At 43.9% G+C, this 26,916-nt stretch overlaps 1 protein-coding gene across 1 annotated transcript in view; it reads left to right on the forward strand.

The window, feature by feature from the left end:
* The first annotated feature begins 2,170 nt into the window (after positions 1 to 2,170).
* Positions 2,171 to 26,916, forward strand: part of LOC306883000 (protocadherin-11 X-linked-like) — a 169,904-nt gene continuing 145,158 nt past the window's right edge. The window contains exons 1-3 of the mRNA XM_079438043.1: positions 2,171 to 2,790; positions 16,583 to 17,167; positions 22,505 to 24,991. Coding sequence (XP_079294169.1) covers positions 16,628 to 17,167; positions 22,505 to 24,991 — 3,027 coding nt within the window. The 5' untranslated portion in view covers positions 2,171 to 2,790; positions 16,583 to 16,627. The remainder of the gene's footprint in view (positions 2,791 to 16,582; positions 17,168 to 22,504; positions 24,992 to 26,916) is intronic.

The raw sequence follows: 26,916 nt of genomic DNA on the forward strand, positions 1-26,916 counted from the left end.
TTGTATGGGTGACCTTTATTGAATGTGGGACTGTGCAAGATTTTCAGCCATCCCTGGCAATATAAAGTGTTAGATTGTGCTGATGAACCACTGTGCTTTTTACATAGGTAAATTGGCCGGTGTTCTCGCTTAAATTTCTGGTTGTCTGGTTTGAACGCGTTAGTGGGAATTAGGGGTGTGCGATATATATCGTCTGCGATAATATCGTAATTGTTGTTTTAACGATGTGCAATTTGACAATATCGAGTATTTTGCAAAAACCAAACAAAACACCTACAGAGTGCATGCATACATTAGCCTACGTGGTGAAGAAACGGGTTAAACCGTGCACGTGCGCATTTAGAGTGTGTTCTTTCACTGCATGATTCAGTCTATTAAAATGCATTAAGAATGATCGCAAATTCAAGATATGGGTGCAAAAAATTTATATATTTACATTTCAAGCTAAAATCACACGAAGAGTGCCGTTTTTTGTTTTTTGTTCACAAAAAAAATATTCCAAACAGCAACAGCACTGTTTTGGGTCTCTGAGCCACATGACAGTGCTTCGTTCCTGAATGAATCGACCGTTTAATGATTCGGTTGATTCGCAATGACTCACTTAACAGTGACTTGCTGCCACCTACTGGCAGTTTTAATTTTACATTTAAAGTCTATTTTCATTTTTTAAATAATTTTAAATATCAGTATTCAATGTTTTGTGTTTCAAATGTAAAAAAAAAATAAAAATGCATTTCTAACTAAAGCACTCCGTGTCCCTCTGAGCTGCATTAAACAGTGTGTAAATACATCTAAATGCCACTTCAGATGCAACTTCTGCAAAGATTAATGTTGATTATACTGGGTTTCATTTGTTTGTTAATAGCCTAAATGTGTATTATCTTAATTTACTAATTAAATTTAACAATTTGACTCAAAAGATGACACTTTTAGAAAAAAAAATGCTTTATTAAAAGGTAAATATATTTAAACTCAAATGAAAAGATTAATTAATCACTGATGTGAACTGACCTCACAGAATATGAAGAATATCAAAAACTGCAGCTATCCACTGTAGTCAGATATCAGCACAATAACACACTCTGCAAAATATCGTCTAATTATCGTAATCGAAAAAATCCAAAAAAAAATTGAGATCTTTTTTTTTTTTTTCAATATCGCACATATAATAGGGCATGCTGTGCACATTTTGTTTAAACATCTTGTCTCAGATTTTGATATTTCATTATTGTTGACAGCAAATAGAATCTTAAAACTGCTAACATTTAAAGTAGCACTACCAGCCTGGGTTGTAACACCAATATGAGTATTTAAATTTTGTGCATGAATCTTTTGTGGTGATCAAATGACGGCTAAAATAATTATGTCATCACCCCAAATTTAATAGTGATTTGCTCTCAGAATTCAGAAAACTTTTTTTGTTGTTTTTATTTATTTTTTACTTTTGGCCTATTAATCACATGGAGGAGCACATAAATGTTTCTGCTGTCAGGTCTTCTTCAGTGTGTGAAGTAATTTAACATCTCCACATGCTATTTATACAATTAATACTTTATTATCACTATCACAATCAATTAACAAGTTTACAAGTTTAATTCAATTGATTGAATAGCTAGTTTGTCTCTAAAATCACAACACCCACAAATTATGAATATCGTTCATCACCAATCAACCATATGCACAATACAACTTCACAAACACAATAACCAACAGACTAAGAATCTATTCATTTAAATATCAGGAATAGACCAAAATATATCGCACCATTTTTTTGTCCTTGTTAATGTGTTTATCCAACATTAATACACTGGCCTACAGGAATTATGCAAGGATAAACTACATATCTGTCTGTTTGTCTGTCTGCACATTAGTAAAGTGTAATGAAGTAGTTTGACGTTGGACTTTGCACACAAGCTGGTGTTTATAAGAAAAGCGAACAGTGCCCCCTTTTCCTCTCAGGCGAGTCTCGGTGTTGGTGTGAGGTATCAGTCCGCGGTGAGCGCGAGCGAGCGGGGCTCTGACTCCAGCAGCAGTGCGGCTTTAAGATGATGAAGGCTGTGAAATTTATCGCTGGCTCCTCCTCCCGCGATGATGTCAATCGGAGGTGGAGAGGTGGGCAGTACTAAGGAACTGAGTTCATACAATACAACAGAGATTGCTAGAGCTCTGCGTACAACTACGGCAAAAAAAATCTCAGTGTGTGGAAGTGATGCTGCACCTATAGGCACACCGTCCACCTGCTCCGTTACACTGACAGTCCATGAATATCTCTCAAAATAGATCTTTTGCGCTCCATCACTCTGCCAAACCACGGGATGACTTTAAATGACGTGTCCGAGGATGCGGTTTACAAGTTCTTTAGCTGTTAATTAAACGCACAGAGAAAAAGAAAACAACTTCACTAAACAGTTTTCGTGCATGCGAGGAGCGTTTCCAGGTTTTCCCCCCGTGATGACTGTATGAATGCACTGAAATAAGAAGTACTGCACATTGACAAACCCATTTGGAGCACCGGTATCTCTCCGCGCGCGTGGGATTCAAGCATTAGCCAGGCGCGAGACATCTGAGGAATTACATCGTCGCTTCTAAAAAGTCATTCGCAGATGTTTTTCGCCGCTCGTGCGTGGACCGTGGACTTTTTCATGGACATCGTTTTCTCTAGTTGGATACCGACTGGTCACTACATGAAGCTGTTTGATTCTGGGATTGTCTTCAGTCTGCTTCTCCTCCAGCAGTGATGCCGCTACGTGACGGGAATTGAGAGTTTACATATTCACAGAGAAATCCGAGGTAAGACGCGTCCTCTTTATGCTCATTTGTGGGATTTTTTTTCTATTTTATGCTATATTTGAGAAGAAAATGTTGTTGAATTTTACCGCGCTCCCTCGATCGCTCGTACTTTAACATCTTTAAAAAACATCGCGAATTAGATTAAATATGCACTTACACTGTTCGAAGAAAATAAAATGCAAAAGTCGAAGGGCCTTTGCGCACAAAAGTCGGTGTTATTTTCCCCTCTGAATAGAACAATAAATTAACTGTAATATTTACAAAATAATAATAATGGCACGAACTGCAGATTTTCCAAAAGCTATCCTACGGCTTCACTTTCCGACTGAAGATGCGCTAGTCTAGTTTGTTAGTGTAGCCACTGATCTAGCTTCATTATAATGGAAAAAGCAACGCGTCCGTATGTTAAAACGTTTAATATAATGAATAACAGATGCATAACAGCATATAGAGACTGCTCTAAGATGCCATCTAACAACTTCTGACGCGTTCTCCTCAATCTTTGCTTTGTTTTGTAACTATTCAGAACCTATGAGTAAAATATTAATATATTCTATAGTTTGCTTTTTAAGGAAATGGCCATATCGCATAGTTTAGGCTATATATGCAGCTTGCGAGACAGAAGAGCATCAGTAGATGAAGTCGGAAGCTGGTCCAGGAGGATGCGTCGTTTTCTGACCCGGTGTGCCGGCCGATGCAGAACAGAAATAGTTTGTTTTAAACACAAATCCGGTCCTTTACAAAAATGTAACGGTAACCATACTTTCCTCTTGAGGGGAAAAAAAATAACTCTGTATCGGAATTATTGATGAATGTAAGGTTGTCATTGGTGATTTAAAAGTTATTGATATTAAATTATAGGTTGTTCATATCTGTGTATGGTTTTGTGAACCTTTAAATAAGTATATAAATAGTTTTCTCAACAATTAGAAAATAGTAGCTAATAATAATACACAATTTAGCTTATCTGTGTAGGCTAATATAAAATGTTGACCAATTAGATCATGCTAAATTTTACAGTTCTAATTGGAAGCTTTATTATTAGATACTGCATTTATTGTTACCTCTGAAAATGAGTTGTAGCTTAATATTATTTTACTGTAATAACATCAAAATAATAAAATAAACAAAATATTCTTAAAGCTTTGCTGTGTGCAAAGATCCCACATTGATAAATTAGACTTACCTTGGTAATAACTGTAGTAACATTGGTATATTGGTGCAAACTACTCTAGTTACTATGGTCATTTTAAGGGAAGGGTCCAAATGTAGCATACAAGTGCACTGGGGAGCGCAGTGTAGATAGCTTGCTTTGTTCACATTGTGTTATGCACCAGTTGACCTTTGATCACAGGTATGAGTGTCAAATTTGATTAATTTCTAATTTGGATTTTCATAGAGACAAGAGTTCAACATTGTTTCATGCTTTAAGGCGAAATGATGCAACTGGTTTTCATTTTTGCAGTGCATATCTGGTAGTTGAGCAACACTCGGATATGGAGAAATTCAACAGGCCTTTCTTTTTATAAGCCATTGTTTTTCGTCATTTTTACCAGTTTTCAAATTTCTTCATGAAATGTGGAAAGCACTGAGCCCCTACAGTTGATACTGAAAGAACTTTATGCAATTTTTAACAGTATACAAGAAACAAAAAAATCCATTGTTTATTCAGATATACCACTATTTAAAAAAACAAAAAAAACATTAATTCATTCCCTCTTGCCTATCATTGTTTTTTTACATTCATTCTGTAGTTCTAAATATATTGAATGAATGAATGAATGAATGATGCATTTATATAGCGCATTTATTGTGTATTACCGTACACCCAAAGCGCTTTACAATCATGTGGGGGTCTTTAAAGTCACTTTAAAGTCATATTGAATGTTGTGTTGTAATATATGCAGTAAATTATATTTAAAACTAAATTTTATCTTTATAGATGAAAGTTATGGCACATCTAAGGGTGTGGGTTTGGAATTATTTTATGTGAAACGAGACGCAAGTTCTTTTCAGTCTCGATCGGCCACTAAATTATGATGTCATTGAACATGAAAGCAAAAAACAGTACTTTTCACAAAACAGTTGTAACGGTAATGTAGTTGCCTGAATCCAGTAACATAAAATAAAGGCTTCAAAAATGTATTATTATGAAGTCAGATGTTTTAATAAACTTTCTGTATTGCTTTATAAGCTACTAGTATCATCAATGATAAGTAAGAACAATTTGAGTGAAGAACTTACCTAGCAAAGACAGGTGATATCAATATTATATCAATTGTACAGTTGCCCTCAGCAAACATAAAATGGTACTTAATACTAAGTTCGTAGAAAAAAACAAAAACAAAACGTGCGTCAACAATTTTTTCTGTCATTGCCGAATACTGAATCTGCACTGCGGTGCTGGGCAAGGTGGTTACACTTGATACAGTGTGCTAATATATAATACAAACTGATCTTGCATTATCTGATAATTAGAATAAGAGTTTGCCTTCCAACTATGTCACCATTAATATGAATGGTTATATTAATTGTTTTATTTTGACTCCACTTGTGACCACTCCAGTGCCCTCTATTGGTGGTTTTATTTATTTATTTACCTTGCCTTGTATTGCAGTGAGAGAAAAACCATGCTTTACCACCTTCAATATACAGATTATTAGTATATCTATCTCCTTTTTTCATTTCAGCAATTTACAGTCTATGTTTGTGAATTTACAGTCTAAATTTGTTTAAATGATTTTTTCTTCATAACTATGTTCTTTGAAAAAATATTTACACACAGTTTTTATAAGTACTCTAAATATGCTACATAAATCATAAAATGTGTAGTGGAAAAGGTGTGATGCAAGCATATATGTCTGTCATCTTAAAGCCTGTAATAAATGCTATCCTTCATTTGTGAAATCCCCTTGTGCTTCTAATTCTTGTCGTTCATAACTTTTAGACTTAATACATTCATTTATTTATTAAAGGGACAATTCAGTGAGGAAGAGTGGAGATGAATGGTGGATCACATGCCAAATACCAACCTTTAAGATTTAGAGTTTCATTGGCGTGTTATACACTTTGCAATGTTTGTCCATATAAAATCAATTTGGGAGAATGATATATCAACAACTGACATGTCGTTCCACCGAAAGTGCCCACAATAAATTGCCTGATGTTGGTCTAAAGAATTAAATCAAGTTTTACTATGATTATTTATGATTCAAATTAGCAAAAATCTCAACCATGATTCATGGCGCACCATTTTATGCAAGCAAAATCACTCTCGGTTCCTTCTTGGCTGAAGTTAGCCATAAGTTATGTTGTCATCTGACTGCATGGAAACTTTGATAAATTGATAAATGGCAGACATGACTGTTTGGATGCATAATCTTTGCTGACGGCCCTAAATAGACTCCATCGCGTTTGCTACATCTGTTTATCCATTGCGACTGGCAGCCTGTTTGGTATGTTAATACCTCCCTATCGATCATTCAATTGATCATTGGTTCTTAGGATCAGTGTAGTCGCCATCAAAGCTACTCAAAGCCAGTCTGTGTGTTTCAAAAGGATCCTAACTTTATATGACACATCAGTATAGCCCAGTGGTTTTCAAACTTGTTCCTGGGGACCCACAGCTCTGCACATTTTGCATGTCTCCCTAATTTACACACCTGATTCAGATCATCAGCTCATTAGGAAAGAGCTCCATGAACTCAAATGAGTGTGTCAGATAAGGGAGACATGCAAAATGTGCAGAGCAGTGGGTCTCGAGGAACAGGATTGAAAACCACTGGTTTAGCCTGTTCTGGTACATGTGAGCAATTAAGACATATGGAAATATGATAGTGATGTTGCAGAACAACATCACGACAATAAAAGTAATATTCATGTTTAATAACAATACCAGATGTTTTTCATTACCACCTATTAGATTAAAAAGGATAACATAAAGGATATACAAAAAGCCTGAATAAATTATTAAAAAACATGTTTTCTGTTGATGAAAAGCCTGACATCCTGACAACACAAGAAGGACAGCAGGTAGGCTGGCGAACAGCTGGCAGGGGGGTTATGGGTCTCAAGCTGCTGATGGCAAAAGGTGGAGGGTGAACACAAACAAGACATCGAAATGTCAAAGAATCGTGTACACACGGGGATTCCTTAAACCGATAAAGAGGGTGATGCTTCTGATAAGAGCGAGTTAAGGGACATGCTTCAGGCAGTTGTCCTAGTTTAACTTCCATAAGCGGCTTTAATCATTATTTGAAATGTCATTTTTCTTTAATTACCGTTCGTATTAAATTTGATCGTTTTAATCTGATGCCCATTTGGTAGGTTGAACAGTATCGATTTGTCCACCTCTGCAGCATTCGGTTCCTGCTGATTCATATAGACCGAGATTCAGCGTGAACTCGCGGTTGACATGTAGAATTATTTTCTTCCTTGACAGCTCAGTTCAAAATAAAAAAAACAGACAGGCCTGTCCATCACGTTGTCACATAAAGCGCTCCAAAGTCTGTGTGCTGCTCACTCCGGGCTCCGGAGGGAAAGACGACTTTTGCATACTCCCTGGAATGCATGGTGCGCTGCTCAGAATAGATCACTGGAACCCTGCACAAGCAGGGAGGAAGTCACACCGATACCCATGAGCGCAATTTTCCCAGCTAATTCTCTCTATTCACTCTCAAGCTGCAAGTTTCCAAAGATTGGGGAAGTTGAAACTCAAAGCTTTGCGTATCCATCCAGAGTATAGTTTTGTAAGAATCACTCCCAGGAGTAAATCTGAAAATGGCTCCGCGAGTTTTCGCAACAACATAAACTGTCCTAAATATGGGGAGGAGTGACATGTGGGCTCCCGTGTGGAATTGTCTAATCCCAGCACCACGTCCCAGGGTAGCAGAGCACCATACAAAATGCCAGACATCACTTACTGAGAGCTGGAGCTTATACTGTCTACACTGTTTGGTGCCATTTCGGGTTATACAGGTTCATCAGCGTTCTCTCTCTCCCCAGGACGGTGGGATTCGTTATTGTTGACGGTAAATCGATGATCTAAAACTGCAAGGGAATTTGCAGAACGAGAGACCCGTCGCCCTTATTGCGCATCACGGCTAGTGTCAGTTGCGGTTATTTAGATGTAGATCATCTTTTCATCTTTTATGCACTAGTCTGCAATGCACTCCTTAGCCAGTAAGTCCTCTTCATTATGTATTGTCGGATACAGCCTTGGACTCTTTCGGGCTTATCAGAGTACAGTAGGTGAATAGTAATTGCTTTCCTCTCACAGACTCAAAAATGGTGCAGTCTTCAAAAGCAAACTAAATCATTTTTCTCTACTTTCTTCAAAGAACAACATAACAGTCTGAGAATATGTGCAGATAGTAAGCTGGTCATTGATCACTGTCATGTAAATACTCTGAGTGGTGCTCGTCTGCCCAACAAACCTTTAATGAGTCCCTACAGTCCAGCCAGGGTGTTCACTGTGAAAAACAGAACATCTTGTGACAGCTGAGACTTGAGTGGCTGAAAAATTGGGGCCTTCAGCTCTCTGTTTAAAGGAATCAGCCTTTGTGATGAATTTTTGATGTGCAAAGCGAATCTTCAAGGTACACAACCGTGTATCTGTGCAGCATTTGGCTTTGTTTTTAAACAAACATCATTTTGGCACATACAAATTACATATTAATGACTTGGGGAGCCATTGTTAACAGTATTTCCAGCATACCCCATTTCAAAAACATTATGCTGTGAGCTGTAATTTTTCTTTGTTGCTTTCTAGTGACATGCTATATCCGTTAGTCGTGGCCTAATGGATAGAGAGTTGGACTTGTAACCCGAAGGTCGTGGGTTCGAGTCTCAGGTCTGGCAGGGATTGTAGGTGGGGGAGTAAATAACCAACACTCTCTCCACCCTCAATACCACGACTGAGGTGAGACCCTTGAGCAAGGCACTAAACCCCCGACTGCTCCGAATGGCTGCCCACTGTTCCGGGTGTATGTTCACTACTGTGTGTACACTTGGATGGGTTAAATGCAGAGCACAAATTCTGAGTATGGGTCATCATACTTGGCCACACACCACTTCCCTTTCCCCTATATTTGAATAATTAATTTGCTGAAGCTATATTGGAGACTCCTATTCCTAAAAAAAGTTTAACTTTTATTAATAATCTAGTTATATATTATTACAATCACTTTGATTTAAAAGAAAGTCAAACTCTTTTAGTTTAGAGTTATTGATGTGGTTAAGGTGAAGGGTGCTACATTTAAACAGAAATAGCATTGCGTGGACAATTCTGTAAACCCGGAGTCTGGAAGTGTTCCCCCACCAGTTCTCTGTGACCTAGTTGAGTTGTTGGCACATTGTGAAAGCCTCAGCCTCCTGGCTACTTTTATTTATATAATGCCCTGACAGGATTTGTGTGGCCATCGAGCAAGTTGGCAAAAAAACACTGAAATGCTGATTCATAAATCATGTCTTGGTGCTTTTGAATTATGGGTGTCCTATTCTTCTGAGGGATATTGACAGTCATTTGGGACTCATGTCTTTATTCTTAAACTTTAAATCATAAAACTCTTACTTGCACTACAGTTACATCTTGGCTGCTCAGAATATCAACATACTGTAATCTGATATCATGCATTGAAGCTCTGTTGAGTGTTGCCAATGGCATACAAGAGTCCATTATGTGCAGTATGAAATCTGGAGAGCCTCTCTAATGCAATTGTATGTTGTATTTGGTAGCATTTGACGATTCAAACAATGATTCCTCTTGTTAAAACAGTTTCTTTTTCCTTTTGTGTAAACAAAAATGTAAACTGTGTCATTTATTCAGCCTCATGTTGTTCTAAACCTGTAAGACTTTCTTTCTTCTTTGGAACACAAAAGAAGAGAAAAATCTATTTTCTTACCCCTTTGGCAAATAGTGTTCCCTATCTGTCGGTCACTACGAGTTATGTCGTGACGACATAGGGGATTTACTTGGAAGCCCCAATCATCTCTGACTTAAGAGAAAACGCCAATGAAATTGGCTAGTGGATTTTGCATACCTGAGCCACTCCCCGTGCAAACGGGTATAAAAGGGCGACAGGTGCATCCACTCATCCGATTTTTGCTTCGGAGCCGAGTGGATGAACGTGTTGATCTCCACAAAGCCATTCATCATCTGTCTGGAAGCTGTTCTGGTTGGCGTTACGGTGCGAACAGCGGTGTCCTGTCTGCAGCGATTCCCCTGGGCACTTCAACTGAAAGAGCAAATTTCCTAAAAGAGCAAATCATGGTCGGTTCACGTCTTTTTAAAGACGCTGTTCCGGCCGTGTCCTCTTGGTTGCGGTCGTTTCCTGTCCTCCGTAAACAGCCACGATCGTTGTCTTCAGTGTCTGGGGCTCCAGCACGCTGAAGCTGCGTTCGTGGATGGTTTATGCGTTCATTGAGCGTGTAACCATAGCAGCGCTGCGATCGCGCCTCTCTCTCCTCACGGGGATGGGAGGGGCCCCCTCTGTCACTACCCGCGCTGGCTTCTCTGCCACGAGCAGAGAACCATCGGCTAGTGCTCTGGGCGATCTGAGGGTTACAGTGAGAGCCTTCCGCCGGGCCAGTCCCCACGGACCTTTCACTCCTCCTGCAGCAGCTGTTCTGTGCGGCTCCCCGGTGATTCTGCTGTGCCGTCTCACGGCGTGCCCAGCAGTTTCATTCGGCGCGCCGATAGAGGATTAGATGTCGATCGCGGCATCGGGGGATGGGCAATCGTCCTCTGAGGATGAAGGTTCGGCGCAGCTGCGGGGTTCGCGGCCGCCGCCGAATCGGACCCAGAGTTGACGGCCGTGCTTTCCCGGGCCGCCGCGAGATCGGGCTGGAGGCGTGCACACCTCTCAGTCCTGAGCCCTCGCGGTGAGATGATTGGCTCCTCGGCAGAGGCTGTGGCTCGCGACCACGCCCTGCCCTGGTTCCTTTCTTCCCGGAAGTGCACGAGGAGCTGATGAAGTCGTGGACGGCCCCTTTTTACGGCCAGAAGCGGCGCGTCTGCCTCCTCCATCCTCGCTACCCTCGATGGCGGGGCGGCTAAGGGTGACGCTGACATTCCCCAGGTGGAGAGAGCGGTCGCGGTGCACTTGTGCCCGCGAAACGCCGCCACTTAGGGGAGTCGTTCGCGCCTCCCGTCCAAAGCCTATAGGCTGATGGCCGTTCTCGGCCAAAGCTTATAGTGCTGCGGGCCAGGCCGCCCCTGCCCTGCATGCCACGGCTATCCTGCGAGTACACAGGCCAAGGCATTAAATGCACGAGGGTAGTACCAACCCGAGGTTGACGCAGGAGCTGCGCTCAGCGACTGGCCTTGCCCTACGGGCAACGGAAGTCACAGCGCAGTGCCTCGGGAAGGCGATGTGCACACACTTGTGGTCCAAGAGTGCCGTCTGTGGCTCAGCCTGTGGAGAGGGGCGAAGTCGACAAAGTACACTTTCTCGAACGCTCTTGTCTCCCAGGCTGGACTGTTCGGCGACACTGTCGAGGACTGTGCCCAGCAGTTCTCGGCAGTACTGCAGCAGACCGAGGCCGTCCAGCACATCTTGCCCCGGCGTGATGCACCGCTCCGCCACAGGGCAAGCCCCAGTCTGCTGGTCACCGTGGGCGCCCTCCTGTGTCCCTTTGAGCTGCTCCGCCTTGTGCTGGGGCGTCGAGCCTCTTGCAGGAGCGTGGCGCCCCCCCCCCGTGTTCCAACTGGCCCCGATATCGTCCAAGGAGGCGATAAAACGGCCCTGACACGGGCAACCCGGAGGTGTGGGAAGCTGCTCTATCTCAGGAGATGGCGGGATCAGCGCCGCTCCTTCCCCCCGAAGGAGGGTTGGGGGGAGAATCATTCATTCTGTTCCGCCGCTGGCTCAAGAAAGCCAGCGGTACCCACTTTGTCAAAAGAAGAGCAATTTCCTTTTTCCCCGGGTTATCAGGTTCGCGGGTTGACAGTGCGCGACGCACTGCCTCCTCACTCTCGCCCGCGACCCATCTTGCCAGCGGCCAAGAGAGTGCGGTTCGGGGACGCGGTGCCTCCCCACGCACCTCTAGCCAGTCCCCTTTGGGACCTAGGGAGTTCGGTAAGGATGCTTCAGAACGCGCTGCCTTCTGTACTATCCAGCCCTACTCCTCTGCGCTGCACCACCGCAGGTACGTCGATTGTGCCGTTGGAGCCCCTTGCACGGCGTCTGGAAGCGTGGCTTGCGCTGCCCAGCCCGTCTCGGTGGCTCACGCGCACAATTCGACTCGGCTATGCGATTCAGTTCGCCAGGCGACCTCCCAAGTTCAGCTGCGTTCTCGAGACCTCAGTGGTAGCTCGGAACGTTCCTGTCTTGCGCGAGGAGATTGCTGTCCTCCTGGCAAAGGATGCAATCGAGCCGGTCCCTCCAGCCGAGATGAGGCAGGGGTTTACAGCCCTTACTTCATCGTACCCAAGAAAGGCGGTGGTCTTCGACCAATCCTGGGGTGCAATCCCCAGGATTGGTTTGCAGCGATTGACCTGAAGGATGCTTACTTTCATGTTTCGATCCTTCCGCGACACAGACCGTTCCTACGGTTTGCGTCCGAAGGTCGGGCATGGCAGTACAAGGTCCTCCCCTTCGGGCTCTCCCTGTCTCCCCGTGTCTTCACGAAGGGCGTTGAAGGCGCCCTTGCCCCGCTACGGGAAGTGGGCGTCAGGGTCCTCAACTACCTCGACGACTGGCTCATTCTGGCCCAGTCCCGAGAGCAGTTGTGCGATCACAGGGAGCTGGTGTTACGGCACCTCAGCCAGTTGGGGCTTCGGGTCAACTGGGAAAGGAGCAAGCTCTCCCCTGGGCAGAGAATCTCTTTTCTCGGTGTGGAGTTAGACTCGGTGAGTAGGACGGCGCGCCTCATGGACGAGCGCGCCCAATCAGTGCTGAACTGCCTGAGTTCCTTCAGAGGCAGGACTGTGGTGCCACTGAAACAGTTTCAGAGGCTCCTGGGGCATATGGCATCCGCAGCTGCGGTCACGCCGCTCGGATTGCTTCATATGAGACCACTTCAGCACTGGTTGCACTCCCGAGTCCTGAGGTGGGCATGGCGCCGCGGTTCACTTCGGGTGAGTATCACGCGCGAGTGTTGCCGCTCCTTCAGCCCCTGGACGGACCGTGCTTTTCTACGGGCCGGGGTGCCCTTAGAACAAGTGTCCTGGCATGTTGTTGTCACAACAGATGCCTCCAGTACGGGCTAGGGCGCTACATGCAACGGGCAGGCAGCCTCGGGGCTCTGGACAGGGCCTCGACTGCTTTGGCATATCAACTGCCTGGAGCTGTTGGCAGTGCATCTGGCCTTGCGGCAGTTTCGGCCACTGCTGCTGGGCAAGCATGTGTTGGTCCGCATGGACAACACTGCGGCTGTGTCGTACATCAACCGGCCGGGAGGTGTACGATCACGCCGCATGTCACAGCTCGCCCGCCATCTCCTCCTCTGGAGTCACACGCAGCTCAGGTCGCTGCGCGCTGTCCACATTCCGGGGGAGCTCAATCGTGCGGCCGATGCGCTCTCACGACAGCTCACTTTCTCGGAGAGTGGCGACTCCATCCCGAGACGATCCGGCTGATCTGGAGTCGATTCGGGGAAGCTCAGGTAGACCTGTTTGCTTCCCGCGAGTCCTCCCACTGCCAGCTATATTCTCCCTGACCGAGGGGCCCCGCGGCACGGACGCACTGGCACACAGCTGGCCTCGGGCTTTACGCAAGTATGCATTTCCCCCAGTGACCCTACTCGCACAGACACTGTGCAAGGTCAGGGAGGACGAGGAGCAGGTCCTGCTGGTCGCGCCGTATTGGCCCACCCGGACCTGGTTTCCGGAACTCATTCTCCTCGCGACAGCCCCTCCCTGGCGTATCCCTCTGAGGAAGGAACTCCTTTCTCAGGGGCTCGGCACCATATGGCACCCGCGTCCAGATCTGTGGAACCTCCAGGTGTGGCTCCTGGACGGGACGCGGCAGACTTAAGTGGTCTACCACAGGCCGTGGTAGACACCATCACTCAGGCTAGAGCTCCTTCAACAAGGCAAGCCTATGCTCTGAAGTGGAGTCTGTTCGCGAACTGGTGTTCTTCTCGCCGGGAAGACCCCCGAAGATGCACGATTGGAGTAGTGCTTTCTTTCCTGCAAGAAAGGTTGGAGCGTAGGCTGTCACCCTCCACCTTGAAGGTGTATGTGGCTGCTATCGCGGCCCATCACGATGCAGTGGACGGCCGGTCCGTGGGAAAGCATGATCTCATCGTGAGGTTCCTGAGGGGTGCCAGGAGGTTGAATCCGCCTAGGCCACCCCTGATGCCCTCCTGGGACCTCTCTATCGTCCTGGCGGGACTTCAGAGGGGTCCCTTTGAGCCGCTGGACTCAGTCGAGCTGAAATTCCTGTCGGCTAAGACAGCGCTCCTGACCGCGCTCACTTCCATCAAGAGGGTCGGGGACCTCCAAGCATTTTCGGTGAGCGAAGAGTGCCTTGTGTTCGGGCCGGACTACTCTCACGTTGTCCTGAGACCCCGGCCGGGATACGTGCCCAAGGTTCCCACCACGCCCTTCCGTGATCAGGTGGTGAACCTGCAAGCACTGCCTTCGGAGGAGGCAGATCCAGTCTTGGCGTTGCTGTGTCCCGTAAGAGCATTGCGCATATACGTGGACCGCACCCGGAGCTTCAGAAGCTCTGAGCAGCTCTTTGTCTGCCACGGAGGTCAGCAGAAAGGGAAGGCTGTCTCCAAGCAGAGGTTGGCCCACTGGATAGTGGAGGCCATCGCCTTGGCGTACCAATCCCAAGGCGAGCCGTGCCCCCTTGGGGTGAGGGCTCACTCCACATGGAGTGTTGCCTCCTCCTATGCGTGGTCGCACGGCGCCTCTTTGGCAGACAGCTGTAGAGCTGCGGGCTGGGCGACACCGAACACCTTCGCGAGATTTTACAGTCTCCGCGTGGAGCCAGTCTCTTCCCGTGTGTTGGGTAACAGGTAAGTGGCGGGAAGAGTTGGCCGGTGTCACGCTTGCTGCGCCATTCCCCCTCACCCGGGGATACGAGCGCCTGTTTTCCTCCTCCAGTTCAGTTCCCCGGACGGCGAACCCTGGTGGAGACCTCCAGCACCCCCGGCAGTCAGACTGGGCGGAGCAGTCTGACGCCAGGCCCAGTACTGGTGCTAGCTCGCCCGGGTCTCCGGTCAGCCCCTGTACTCGGCTAGGTGTCCGTATGGCCTGATTCCCTTCGGGTAATCCCACACGTGTATTCATCCACGGTACGGTTTCCCTCACGGTAAACCCGTGTCTTCCCTTTGGCAGAGCTCTGTCAGGCCCTGCTGGCAGCCCTCCTCCCTACTCCTAGGTAGGATCTGCCCCAGGGTCCAGTCGTATGTAGTACTGCCCCAGGCCTGGGTCAGTCCATATCAGTGTCTCCACATGTTACCTCCCTTCGGGCAGGATGTGGCCTCCGTAGCGCCCTTCTCCGGAAGGCTCGCTTCCCCGTCGTTACCGCCAAGCTGTAACAACAAATAGGAAAGACTTGAAGCAGTCTTTCATAGAAGGTCGAAATCCCTTCCGATTTCTTGGGGAAAGGAACAGCGGCTTGGCTATCTCCAGCAGCAATGTACTCAGTGGTCCCTGCGGGCACCAAGGTTAGCGAATTTGCGCTGGGGCGATGGGAAGGTTGCGACCTTCGCATGGCATTTGTCTGTCACGCACTAGCTTGTCAACATTTGCATGCACAAGGTCGTGACGGGGTTCAGGTTGTGGCGCTTTCCATATGACCCCTATGTCGTCACGACATAACTCGTAGTGACCGACAGATAGGGAACGTCTCGGTTACGTACGTAACCCTCGTTCCCTGATGGAGGGAACGGAGACGTTATGTCCCCATGCCACAATCTTGAACCATCGCTGGTTGCCAGGGACACGTTCTCGGCTCCTCAGCGGGTAAAACCGGATGAGTGGATGCACCTGTCGCCCTTTTATACCCGTTTGCACGGGGAGTGGCTCAGGTATGCAAAATCCACTAGCCAATTTCATTGGCGTTTTCTCTTAAGTCAGAGATGATTGGGGCTTCCAAGTAAATCCCCTATGTCGTCACGACATAACGTCTCCGTTCCCTCCATCAGGGAACGAGGGTTACGTACGTAACCGAGACGTTTTTCCCTCTCATTTTCACAAAAACCTGCATTTGAGATTTCAATGCAAACAAGGATTGTTTTTGTCTTTTTCTGTCTTGTTTTGAGATGTTTATATATTTTTACTTGAAAGACAAGGATACTAAAGCATTTCCTTGTAATGTGAGGGGAAAAAGAGGCAAAAGGACCATAAAAGTAGTCCATATGCACTATACTCCTCACCACTACGTCTGGTAGTTGTCTGATTTGGTGAGTTGACTCATAGTGAGAACTTGAGAACCGGATCAGTCCAGTGGCTCAGTTTTTTGATTCATTTGAAAAGTTCCAACTCAAGATAATTTGTTCACACTGCTACTCTCATGCACATGGATAAAGATGTAAAACATCAGCCTCCATTATTGTAATTGCATGGAAGAAGAGTAACCAGCACTCTTTTTTTTTCCAGATTTTCCCTTTTGTGTGTGTTCCCATTCTGTTGCACAAACGAAAGTCATACAGGTTTGGAAAAGAGTGAACAGAATTGTTATATTCGGCAAACTAATCTCCCTTTAATCTAATGAAGAAGCTAAAATGCTCCCCCAAAGAGTTAATGTTTTAAAGGATCAAAAAGCTATTTGCATCAGAACTGTATTTCATAGTTGTGAATATGACAATCTTTTTTTTCCCACTTATCTTTCTCTAGCAGACCTTGCAGATCTTTGAAGAGAGTGCAGCACCTACTCTGAGTATGGACTTGGCAAGTGAGGCCCATGTTCTGGTGGTTTTACTCACCTGCCTGTTCTTGATGTGCCGGGCTCAAGAGAAGGACTACACTGTAAAAGAGGAGCAGCCGGAGAATGTGCGCATCGGAAACCTGCGCAAAGACCTAAACTTGAACCTAGATCCAGACATTAAACTGTCTTCTGCGCTGCAGTTTAAACCTGTCTACAAGACGGGTGATGTGCCTTTGGTCAAGGTAGAAGCAAGCACGGGAGAGATTTTCACCACAGCCAACCGCATCGACCGTGAGAAACTCTGTTCTGGAGTCTTCACAGAGAAGCGCTGCTTTTACGAGATCGAGGTCGCAGTGCTACCCGACGAGATTTTCCGACTGGTCAAGATCCGCTTCCTCATCGAAGACATCAACGACAACGCCCCACTCTTTCAGTCGACGGTTATCAACATCTCCATTCCAGAAAACACAGCCATCAACAGCCGCTACCCTGTCCCTTCCGCATTCGACCCTGATATAGGGATCAATGGGATTCAACACTACGAACTTGTCAAGGTGAGTTCAACGTTCAGCTGTGATTCATTACGTGACATTGCCATTTAATGGGCCCTTAATTTCCAGAATAAAAATAGCATAGTAAGCAATAAAAAAAAATGTTTTTGGCTCAAGGTTTTAAAAGTAATTACCTCTGTTATGGGTAAGGTAAATTGTTAATTGCACCGAGATAGATATGAACAATGTGGAGAACGGTTCTTTCTTCTAATTGATGTCTTCTGAGAAACTAGTGTAATATTCTCAGCGGCTTAATATAGTCCGCTCAAACTGAAAAGTAGGACAATGCTATGCATGCTATTAAAATATATACAGTAGCAGATACGTTGCATGTGTATTTAATTTAGCATTTTATACAGTGTCAGAAGGCCCATTAACCCCAGAAGTGGTAAAAAGTCACTAAGCACACTCGCATGCATCTGGGCTGTCAATCACAGCGCAGTATATTACGACGTAGCGCAGTTCAATGAATCAGAATCAGAATGAGCTTTATTGGCCAAGTATGTTTACACATACAAGGAATTTGTTGTAGTGACAGAAGCTCCACAGTGCAACAGAAAGACAGCAACAGAATGAACTAGTATTCCCCAGAAAGGTCGCCCTGTATTTTAATTAAAATTCAAATACAGTGTGAAACAAAGAGCCCAAGACTGTCATTAAAGTGTGAAAGAGTAATTTGTACCCTTTCTTTTGAGAATTAGCCAAATCCTTGCTTTTCATGTCTGATTAAGTTACCAATTTGCATTTTTAAAGAGTCTCTTTCTCTCTCTCTCTCTCACTCTCTCTCTCTCTCTGCCAAGCTGCTGCGGCTCTCTCGATTGCCTGTGCTTGGAAAATGACCAGTGCGTTTCCTCATACAATTACAATAAATATGTAAAGGCTCTGTTGCCTTTCAGATGATTTCATTTGTTCTTCGTCTGCAAGTGTAGTGTTTCTTTTTATGAATCATGCATGTGAGTTTGGTGAGGGTAGATCTAAGTAAACAGAAATGGAAAGGGAGGATATGTTTCATCCTCTGAGGTTGTTGAAAGCATCCCACGAGCAGCATCTGGCCGTGAATCCACCTCTTGGACTGCGTTTGCATGGTCCTGTGAGAGTTTGAATCTCTGAAGCTCCCACACAGTAATGGTTTAGACCGGCTCACCGTCAGCATGGAGCTGCACGATTAGCATTGTGCGCCACAGCTGCTGCGTGCATAGCTTTGAAAGAGCTCTGATAGCAATCCCTCTTCTGCTCTTTACTCATTCCAGTCATGTCCCCTAAGGAGGAAGCCCTCGCTTATGACACAGAGGGCCGTTATTGCCTACCCTGGTTTTAATTGCGGTGCCATATTAATTGTTCCATCAGCATTAGTGTTGCCATGTCACCTGGAACGATGCACAGAAGCACCTCTGGACACTATCAAGGTCAGCCTACAGAAAGTAATACCATGCATGGCTGGAGGAGTGCTTTCCATTAGAAGAGATTTTATCACTTAAAGAGAACCTCTTTACAAGTCCTATCTAGAGGCATGTGGATCAGATCAGGCTCATGGGATGAGGATATTGACTTTTCTGTTGTGGGTTCCACCCAGCTCATTGTTATTTTTACTCTGCCATTTAAGAACTCTAACCTCACATTAAGAAAGCCGTTTCTCTCCTTTTGAAGAACTCTGTGTGCTTTTAATCACCCGGGACTGCCGGCATTGTCGTTTTAGATCTGCTTCACATTTTAGATCTTTCGAAAGGACTTTCATTGCAGCAAAGTCTCCGTTGGATTGCTTATTTGGGGGAGTCAAGGTCAGCATTAAAGTTGTTACCATTTCATTTCAATAATTCATGAGTATTTTGGTTTTCATCTGTCTGATTCCGATTTGAAACTCGCTTGGAAGAGAAACTAGCTCAGCTTAAATAATTTATCCAAAGTGTGATTTTTATTTTATTTTTTAAGCTCTCACTTCTCACTTCTCCAGTTATTTCACTTCAAGACAATGAGAAGAGCCAGTCGAATGATGCATTAATGATCAAGGGCTGACAAGTAACATGTCATACAGAGCTTCCATGAATATTGCACCACAAAGGCTTGCGAATGATTCTTGAGAAAGATATCATCATCTTAGAACAAAGTAATTGTTGTGCCTGAAGTTGAGCTGAAGGGTTCTGACACTTCTCACAAAAGGTTTGTTTCCCAGGAAACGCTTGCAGTATATAAAGTAAATAATACTAATTAGAAGAATTAGCTTATGAGATTATAGATGTTCATTAAACCAAACGTTTTAGAATTTCACTCCCTTGAGAATGAGTCTAAAAGTGTATTCAGTTCAGGGATGAGTGGATAAGTTGAAACTGATTTCTGCCACTGTTCTGGACAATAGTGAATGCTGGGGAAATGGTAACAAATTCTAATCACATTACTACCTGTCAGTTGGTTCCGGGTTTCATTTGTGCCTAATTTCTGGCAGATTGTTCAGCCAAAGTTTCGCCAAGGAGACAACGCTTGCGTTTCGGTCACAGGCAAATGGCTTAGATCTGATTATAGGTGGTAATGAATCAAAAATAGGTGACAACATTTTCAGACAATTTAGTGTAAGTGAAATATTTATGGCTTTATATGTGGTATTATATGTATTTAACACTTTATACAGTGTTCCAACACAATACAATGGTGCAAGGGTCTAAAATATTGAGTTTCTCAGTTGATGATACTGAGTTCATTCTGAGTCGTTGCTGTAGAAGGTCATATCATTGATTCATAAAGCAGATACTTCAGCCAGTCTGCAAAGCTGAGAGAAACTCTGGGGTTGAACTATGCAAAACGAAGCCTACTGATACTTAATATTCTACTGTTAAGATACCGCTCTCTTTGGGTTATTTATAACCGACATTCGCTTTTGCATATATTTCTTGATTGCACCAGACAATTGGGTTCAGTTTAAGCAAGTTTTTTGGCTTTGTCTTACACCCAGTATCATCCCCTGTCAGTCTTAACTTAAACAAAAGAGATTCGTCCCATGTGTCTCTCATAATGCTCTATGGGTCAGTTGGTATGAATATGTAGATTCTTATGCACTACCTGTATTAATTTCAGACATTTGTCACTTCCCTTGGGCCTGTGATTCATGTTCTTTTTACTCTACCTGATTCTGTCTGAAGATAATCAGAATTCCCCAGCCTCATTTTCTATGGGTCTGGCTTGAAAAAATATGATTGATCTCCTCATTGCTAGGCATTTTTAAACCAGACTCATTAACTAATCCATGTTTTAGCTCCCTGTATAAATCTGAAACAATAACTAGTGGAAAAAAAGCCCTTATGGTCACCGTGCATGCATTTGTAACTGACAAATTGTAACCCACATTTATCATAACGAAAAGTACAAGAAACTGATTTTTGTGCTGATTTTTACATTTACTGTACATCTTCATGGCAATCACTTTTGTTGAATTGTGTTGACTGTATCATAAAGAAAAAAGCCGTTCTGCATGTGCTAATATATGTAGGCATCCAAATTGTTCCTTTTATAACTTTGCTGTTTTAATGCTAATTATGTACTTGGATGCGTTTTGATGTGTGTGTTATTTGCATGTGTTATTAGTACTGACTGTAGACCACAGATGGTCACACAATTGTGCCAAGAACCACCAAAGGGGAATGTTACATGATTTTAGCATGTAGAAAGCTTACTTTGTCAACCAAAAATATAAATTGTCATTTGCCGTTGTAGTTAATTTGTGGCTGCATGCAGTGTGCCCATAGAAAGTGGTTGGTTAGTGCCTGGCTAAATGATTCAAGATCACCCATAGCATGAAAAATGCATATATGTATCGTAATCACATTTGAAATATGTGCCTAGACAGAGTAATCTTTCCCAGCTTTATGTGAAGCATGAAGCTTATCTCTTAAGGAAGTTGCCTTTTCTTGTCCTTGCATGAAATGTTTTTGACTGAAAGAGCTTCAAAGAGCCTCTTTGTTTCACAAATGTGCTTGACTCTCATTCAGGCACTGTTCCCCTGTCTGCCTCGCTCGCCAACCACAGAACTATAGAATAAGCGAGATGTTTTGCCGTACCATGTAGCCTGATCTGTAATCATAAAAATTAGGGCTAGTTTCGGTAGGAAGGCAATTATTTTAAACAGTCGAAGCTGGATTCTCAGGGGGATCACATATGCATTTGTTTTCATTTTCCTCAGGCTTTGCTGTTGCCTAGATTTAGCTCCTTGCTGGGAGAAAAGCTTTTTTTAATGTTCAGGTTCTTCCCTTTTCTTTAATCTGTGGTGGTCTTGCAGTATATTTAAAATGGAAGCTTATCTCTTTGACTCCCTTTTCAGCTTTTTTCTTCACATATGAACTTGAAACTGCACAAGCTGTCTTCCATACACTAAATCAGAGTCTTGCTAGTTGGGTAAAACAATAAGTTGTGTGCAGAAAAGCAGAATACACCAGAGGATAGGGCTAGAACTCACTGTTTTATTATTATATTGCTATGAGATGCAGTGTGGCTTTGTTACTCGTATTGGTTGGTAGAAAATGTTGTTTTTGAATGTTAAATCTGCAATTTTCTGTCAGACTGGCAAATGGTTTTTACATTTCTTAAGAAAATGTAAACGAAGCACGCTTATTAAGGAGTCAGCAAAGGTCACGGAAGAAAAAACATGTATTTCATGAGGGTCAATAAAAGGCTTGCTGTAATATTTCAGACAAGAATATGTGCATCGATTTATAGGCTTACCCAAGTAAATATGGAATGACACAAGGTAATTTCCTCTCTAACAAACAGTTTTTGATTGTTTACCACATCTTAGACCTATTTACTTTGGGTTTAGACCTATAAACTGTGCTCAGTGCATCGTTTATGGCACATATTTTAGTTTTCAGGTGCTCAATGGAACTGTTTACTGTGTGGGGATCCGATGTTTGCTTTATAGGATCATATCCCCCGGACGGGCTTTTCAAGTAAATATTTTGAGGACCTTGTGCATTTTCTCATAGGATTAAAGAACTTTAACCCCAAGGTTTAATGCTGGAGCTAAAGCCAACATCTGTTGAAAGCCAGAATAAATGACTGGCTCAAACACATTAGTATTTGTACTTCTGTGAGTTCTGTCTGAGAGATTATCATAACACACATTCCCACATACATTAAAAGCAAGAAGATATAGTAATAGGCACAATATCAACAACGATATTAATAATAACTGAAACAACAAGAAAAATGCACCATGCATGGGAGTTTTAGTTCAAGTATAAACATCAAGTAGAGGTGTCCTCTTACTGACATTTTGCTAAACACTTTAAAGATGTACTGTTCTTGATCAAATATACTGCAAACAGTTTCCAAGACTTTTATTTTTTTATTTTCCAGAGTGTGAGCGAATTTGGCCTGGACATAATCGAGACGCCTGAAGGAGACAAATGGCCCCAACTCATAGTCCAGCAGAGCCTCGATCGGGAGACGAAGGACACCTTTGTGATGAAAATTAAAGTAGAGGATGGTGGCACCCCTCCAAAGTCCAGCACAGCCATTCTGCAGGTCACCGTCTCAGATGTGAATGACAATCGGCCAGTGTTCAAGGACAGCGAGGTGGAGGTAAACGTTCCTGAGAATGCCCCAATGGGAACATCTGTCACTCACCTTCATGCCACAGATGCTGATCTGGGATCCAATGCTCAGATTCACTTCTCCTTCAGCAACCAAATCTCCCCTGCCACCAAACGACATTTTGCTATTGACAGCACAACTGGACTGATTACCGTCAAGCAGCCATTGGACAGGGAAGTCAACCCGGTGCACAAGCTTATAGTGCTGGCCAGTGACGGAAGCTCTACCCCTTCAAGGGCTACAGTGACAGTCAATATTACAGACATTAATGACAACGTCCCCTCCATAGATACCCGTTATATAATGAATCTCGTTAATGGTACTGTGCTGTTGTCTGAAAATGCCCCCCTTAACACAAAAATAGCCCTAATTACTGTGACGGACAGAGATGCAGATCTGAACGGTAAAGTGACTTGTTACACTGATCACGATGTACCTTTCAGACTCAAGCCAGTCTTCAATGACCAGTTTTTGCTCGAAACTGCTGCACCCTTAGATTACGAGGCCACTCGAGAGTATGCGATTAGGATTGTTGCATCTGACTCTGGAAAACCTCCTCTGAACACTTCGGCAATGGTCCTGATTAAAATAAAGGATGAGAATGACAACATCCCAGTTTTCCCTCAGCCTGAAATCCAGCTGTCCATTCCAGAAAACAATGACCCGGGCACACAGTTGATAAAAATCAGTGCAACAGATGCAGATAGTGGTTCTAATGCCCTTATTATTTATAGTCTTGTCCCAGATGCTCCTGATGGGTTTAACATAGATCCCCGTTCTGGAATCCTTTCCGTTGTCAAAAGGCTGGATAGAGAGAAGCAGGAGAAGTATTCATTCACAGTCATTGCCAGGGATAATGGTTCTAACCCTCTCCAAAGTAACATCACTGTCAAGCTAATAGTCCAAGACCAAAATGACAACAGTCCAGCCTTTACCCATCCCGAGTACAACTTCTATGTGCCTGAGAACCTCCCTTTGTATGGCACAGTGGGTTTGATCACTGTCACAGATGCAGATGCTGGCGACAATGCAGTTGTCACTCTCTCGATCATAAATGGGAAGGGTAATTTCATCATTGACCCCAAAACCGGGGTGATCAAACCAAACATTACCTTTGACAGGGAGCAACAAAGTTCCTACACGTTTGTTGTCAAGGCTGTGGACGCAGGTCAAATGCATACGACCTCCTATGCCAAGGTCACCATAAATGTTGTTGATGTGAACGACAATCGACCGGTGTTTGTCATCCCCTCCTCAAACTACTCCTATGATTTAGTACCTTCAACCACCAGCCCTGGTTCAGTGGTGACCAGAGTATTTGCCATTGACAATGACACTGGGATGAACGCTGAGCTACAATATAGTGTTATTGGAGGGTCACCAAGAGGACTGTTTGCCATTGACAAAACGACAGGCAACATTACTCTGCAGGAGAAGATTCTAGCAGCAGACCAAGGACTTCATAGGCTAGTGGTAAAGGTCAAGGACTTGGGACAGCCTGAGTCCTTACACGCAATCGCCCTTGTTCATTTGTTTGTGAATGATACCGTCTCCAATGCCACATTCATCCAGGAACAACTTCGCAAGAGTTTAGAGACTCCTTTGGAGCGGAACATTGGGGACAATGAGGTAACACCCCAGACCAATGGCTACGTAATTGTTGTTATTGCCATAATAGCTGGGACTATGACGGTTATCCTGGTGATCTTTGTGACTGCTTTGGTACGCTGTCGACAGACACCGAGACACAAAGTTGTCCAGAAGAGCAAGCAGAGCGGCGAGTGGGTGTCACCCAACCAGGAGGGTCGGCAGATTAAAAAGAAAAAGAAGAAGAAGAAGAGATCCCCAAAAAGTTTGCTGCTGAATTTCGTAACCATTGAGGAACCCAAGACTGATGATCCTACTCATGAGCACATCAATGGCACCTTAGACCTCCCTGTTGAACTTGAGGAGCAGACAATGGGAAAGTACAACTGGGCTACCACACCGACTACCTTCAAACCCGACAGTCCTGACTTAGCCAAGCACTACAAATCCGCTTCCCCTCAGCCAACATTCCAGATCAAACCAGAGACCCCTGTGGCTCCCAAGAAGCATCATGTCATTCAGGAACTCCCACTGGACAACACATTCGTGGTGGGCTGTGACTCACTCTCCAAATGTTCCTCCAGCAGCTCCGACCCCTACAGCGTTTCAGAGTGCAGCTGTCAAGGGGGCTTCAAGGCACCTGGACAAATCCACACCAGACAGGTAATTCACAACTTCCTTTCTTAAACCACTCGCTGCTCCAGCTCCCATTTGTACTGTCCTTCTGATAGAAAGATGCAGAATGGAAGGTGACAGCCGCATGTGCTGAGCTTCAACATGGGCTCAAAGATGCATGCGTGTCAAGATGCAATATGAAAATGAAAATCTGAAACTTAAAAAGTGGGAGGCTGTTGGTTTTATGGTTGTGTGCTCATATTAACAAAAACAGCATTTCACGTCTTCACTGAAGAAGACTGTAGGAAAAATGGCACAATTCATCAACTGAAGGAACATTGTACATATTAGGAAGACTGTGGTAGATAGTGAGATGTTGGATGGCTTTGATTATGAGATGTTTTTTTTCTTCCAATCAGACATTCAATTCTAAAGAGTAATTATTAGCAAAACAACTTTTTGTGTTTACAAAATCAAGAGTGCTAGCTTGAGATTACAGCTATGTTTGTTCTTGATTGACATGCCAAAACCAAGCATGCTTGACAGAAAACCAAACAAGATAGGGTTCCACAGGCACAACTGAACAGATGCACACTGCTGAAACAATTGTTTCCCGCAGAAATGCTTGATAGAACTCATTAGAGCTAAAACTTGTAACATAGTAGAGAAAGGCTGATTATTTTTAAATAGAATTTCGAACTCAGTCCAAAGGAAACATTATGAGTTGTCTCCGAGGAAAATTGCCAGCATTAATGAGACGAAGGTTCATTTGAATACTATTATTCTAGTCTATGGTTCCAGATGAGATGTGCCAAATGCAAAATAGCTAATAAATAAAAGCAGGTGAGGGACATATATGTAAATTTGGGGGGGGGGGGGGGGGGGGGTGGCCTCGCTGCGGTGACTGGTCTTTCTCGCCGAGTGGAAGACTGAGCTGTGCGATTGTAGGTCAGAGAGATCAAGGTGAAGACAGAGCTGTGGGACTGTGAGACTTAAATAGAAGCGTATTCACTAATAGCTTGAAACACCATTCATTTTACCTATCAACTGCATGTTTTTAATGACCAGGCATAGAGTCTGCAGCGTATCCATTTTCTCAGGCAGGTTAGAAAGCACAGGACTGGGGTCGGGAATGTAAGCTGGCGAGACTCCAGGGGCCTAAATTCAAACAAGACTGAGTATGTATACAGTGATAGGACACTAGATAGGACACTGTCTACATGATCAGTAACTAGCTGCCCAAAACATTTTTTTCTCATCTTTTTTATTTTGTTATGTTATGTTTTTTTTTAGCATTCAGTCATAGACAATCTAGTTTTGTTTTTTTCTGTAATATCATGTCATCCAATGTGAGCTCTTGTCCTTATTGAAGAAAATCCCCCTCTGCATATTTCTTACAAATTACAGTATTTCCACTCAGATGCTTTGTGCGCATGGTAATTTAAGGTGACACCCACACATAGTTGATGTTCCATTTTCACCATGAGTCCTTTATTTTAAAATGCAGTTAAAAGCAACGCTCTGCCATGGTGCATTATACATAAGCCTGCTTACATAGTGAGATTATGGAATGACACATAATTCAAGTTAGATTTGTAATTTTCCCTGCCACAGTTGTCTTCCCGCTTCTGTGTATATTGAAATATGCAGAAATATTTGTTGAAGGTTTTGAAACCTTGCATCAGATTCTTGAAATATTTGTGATTAAAATCCTATTCAGATGGGGCCTTGTGGTGCCTTGTACTGTGGAAACTATATCATTTTTGTTAAAAGAGTGCATTCTTAATCACATGGACCCCTTCTTTAAGCAGTTCAAAACCTATTGCCGGGCATGTTTTGACCGGATATTTCTTTCTTTCTTGCAGAAAGAAACGTATAACTTTTCAGGTTTTAAATATTTTGAGTGTAACTTTGAATGCCTTAGTCGTATGTTATTTCTGTACATATTAAAGGTATCCTGTATGTTTTGACAG

The sequence above is a fragment of the Barbus barbus genome (assembly GCF_936440315.1).
Source record: "Barbus barbus genome assembly, chromosome: 17".
Taxonomy (NCBI): Eukaryota; Metazoa; Chordata; class Actinopteri; order Cypriniformes; family Cyprinidae; genus Barbus; species Barbus barbus.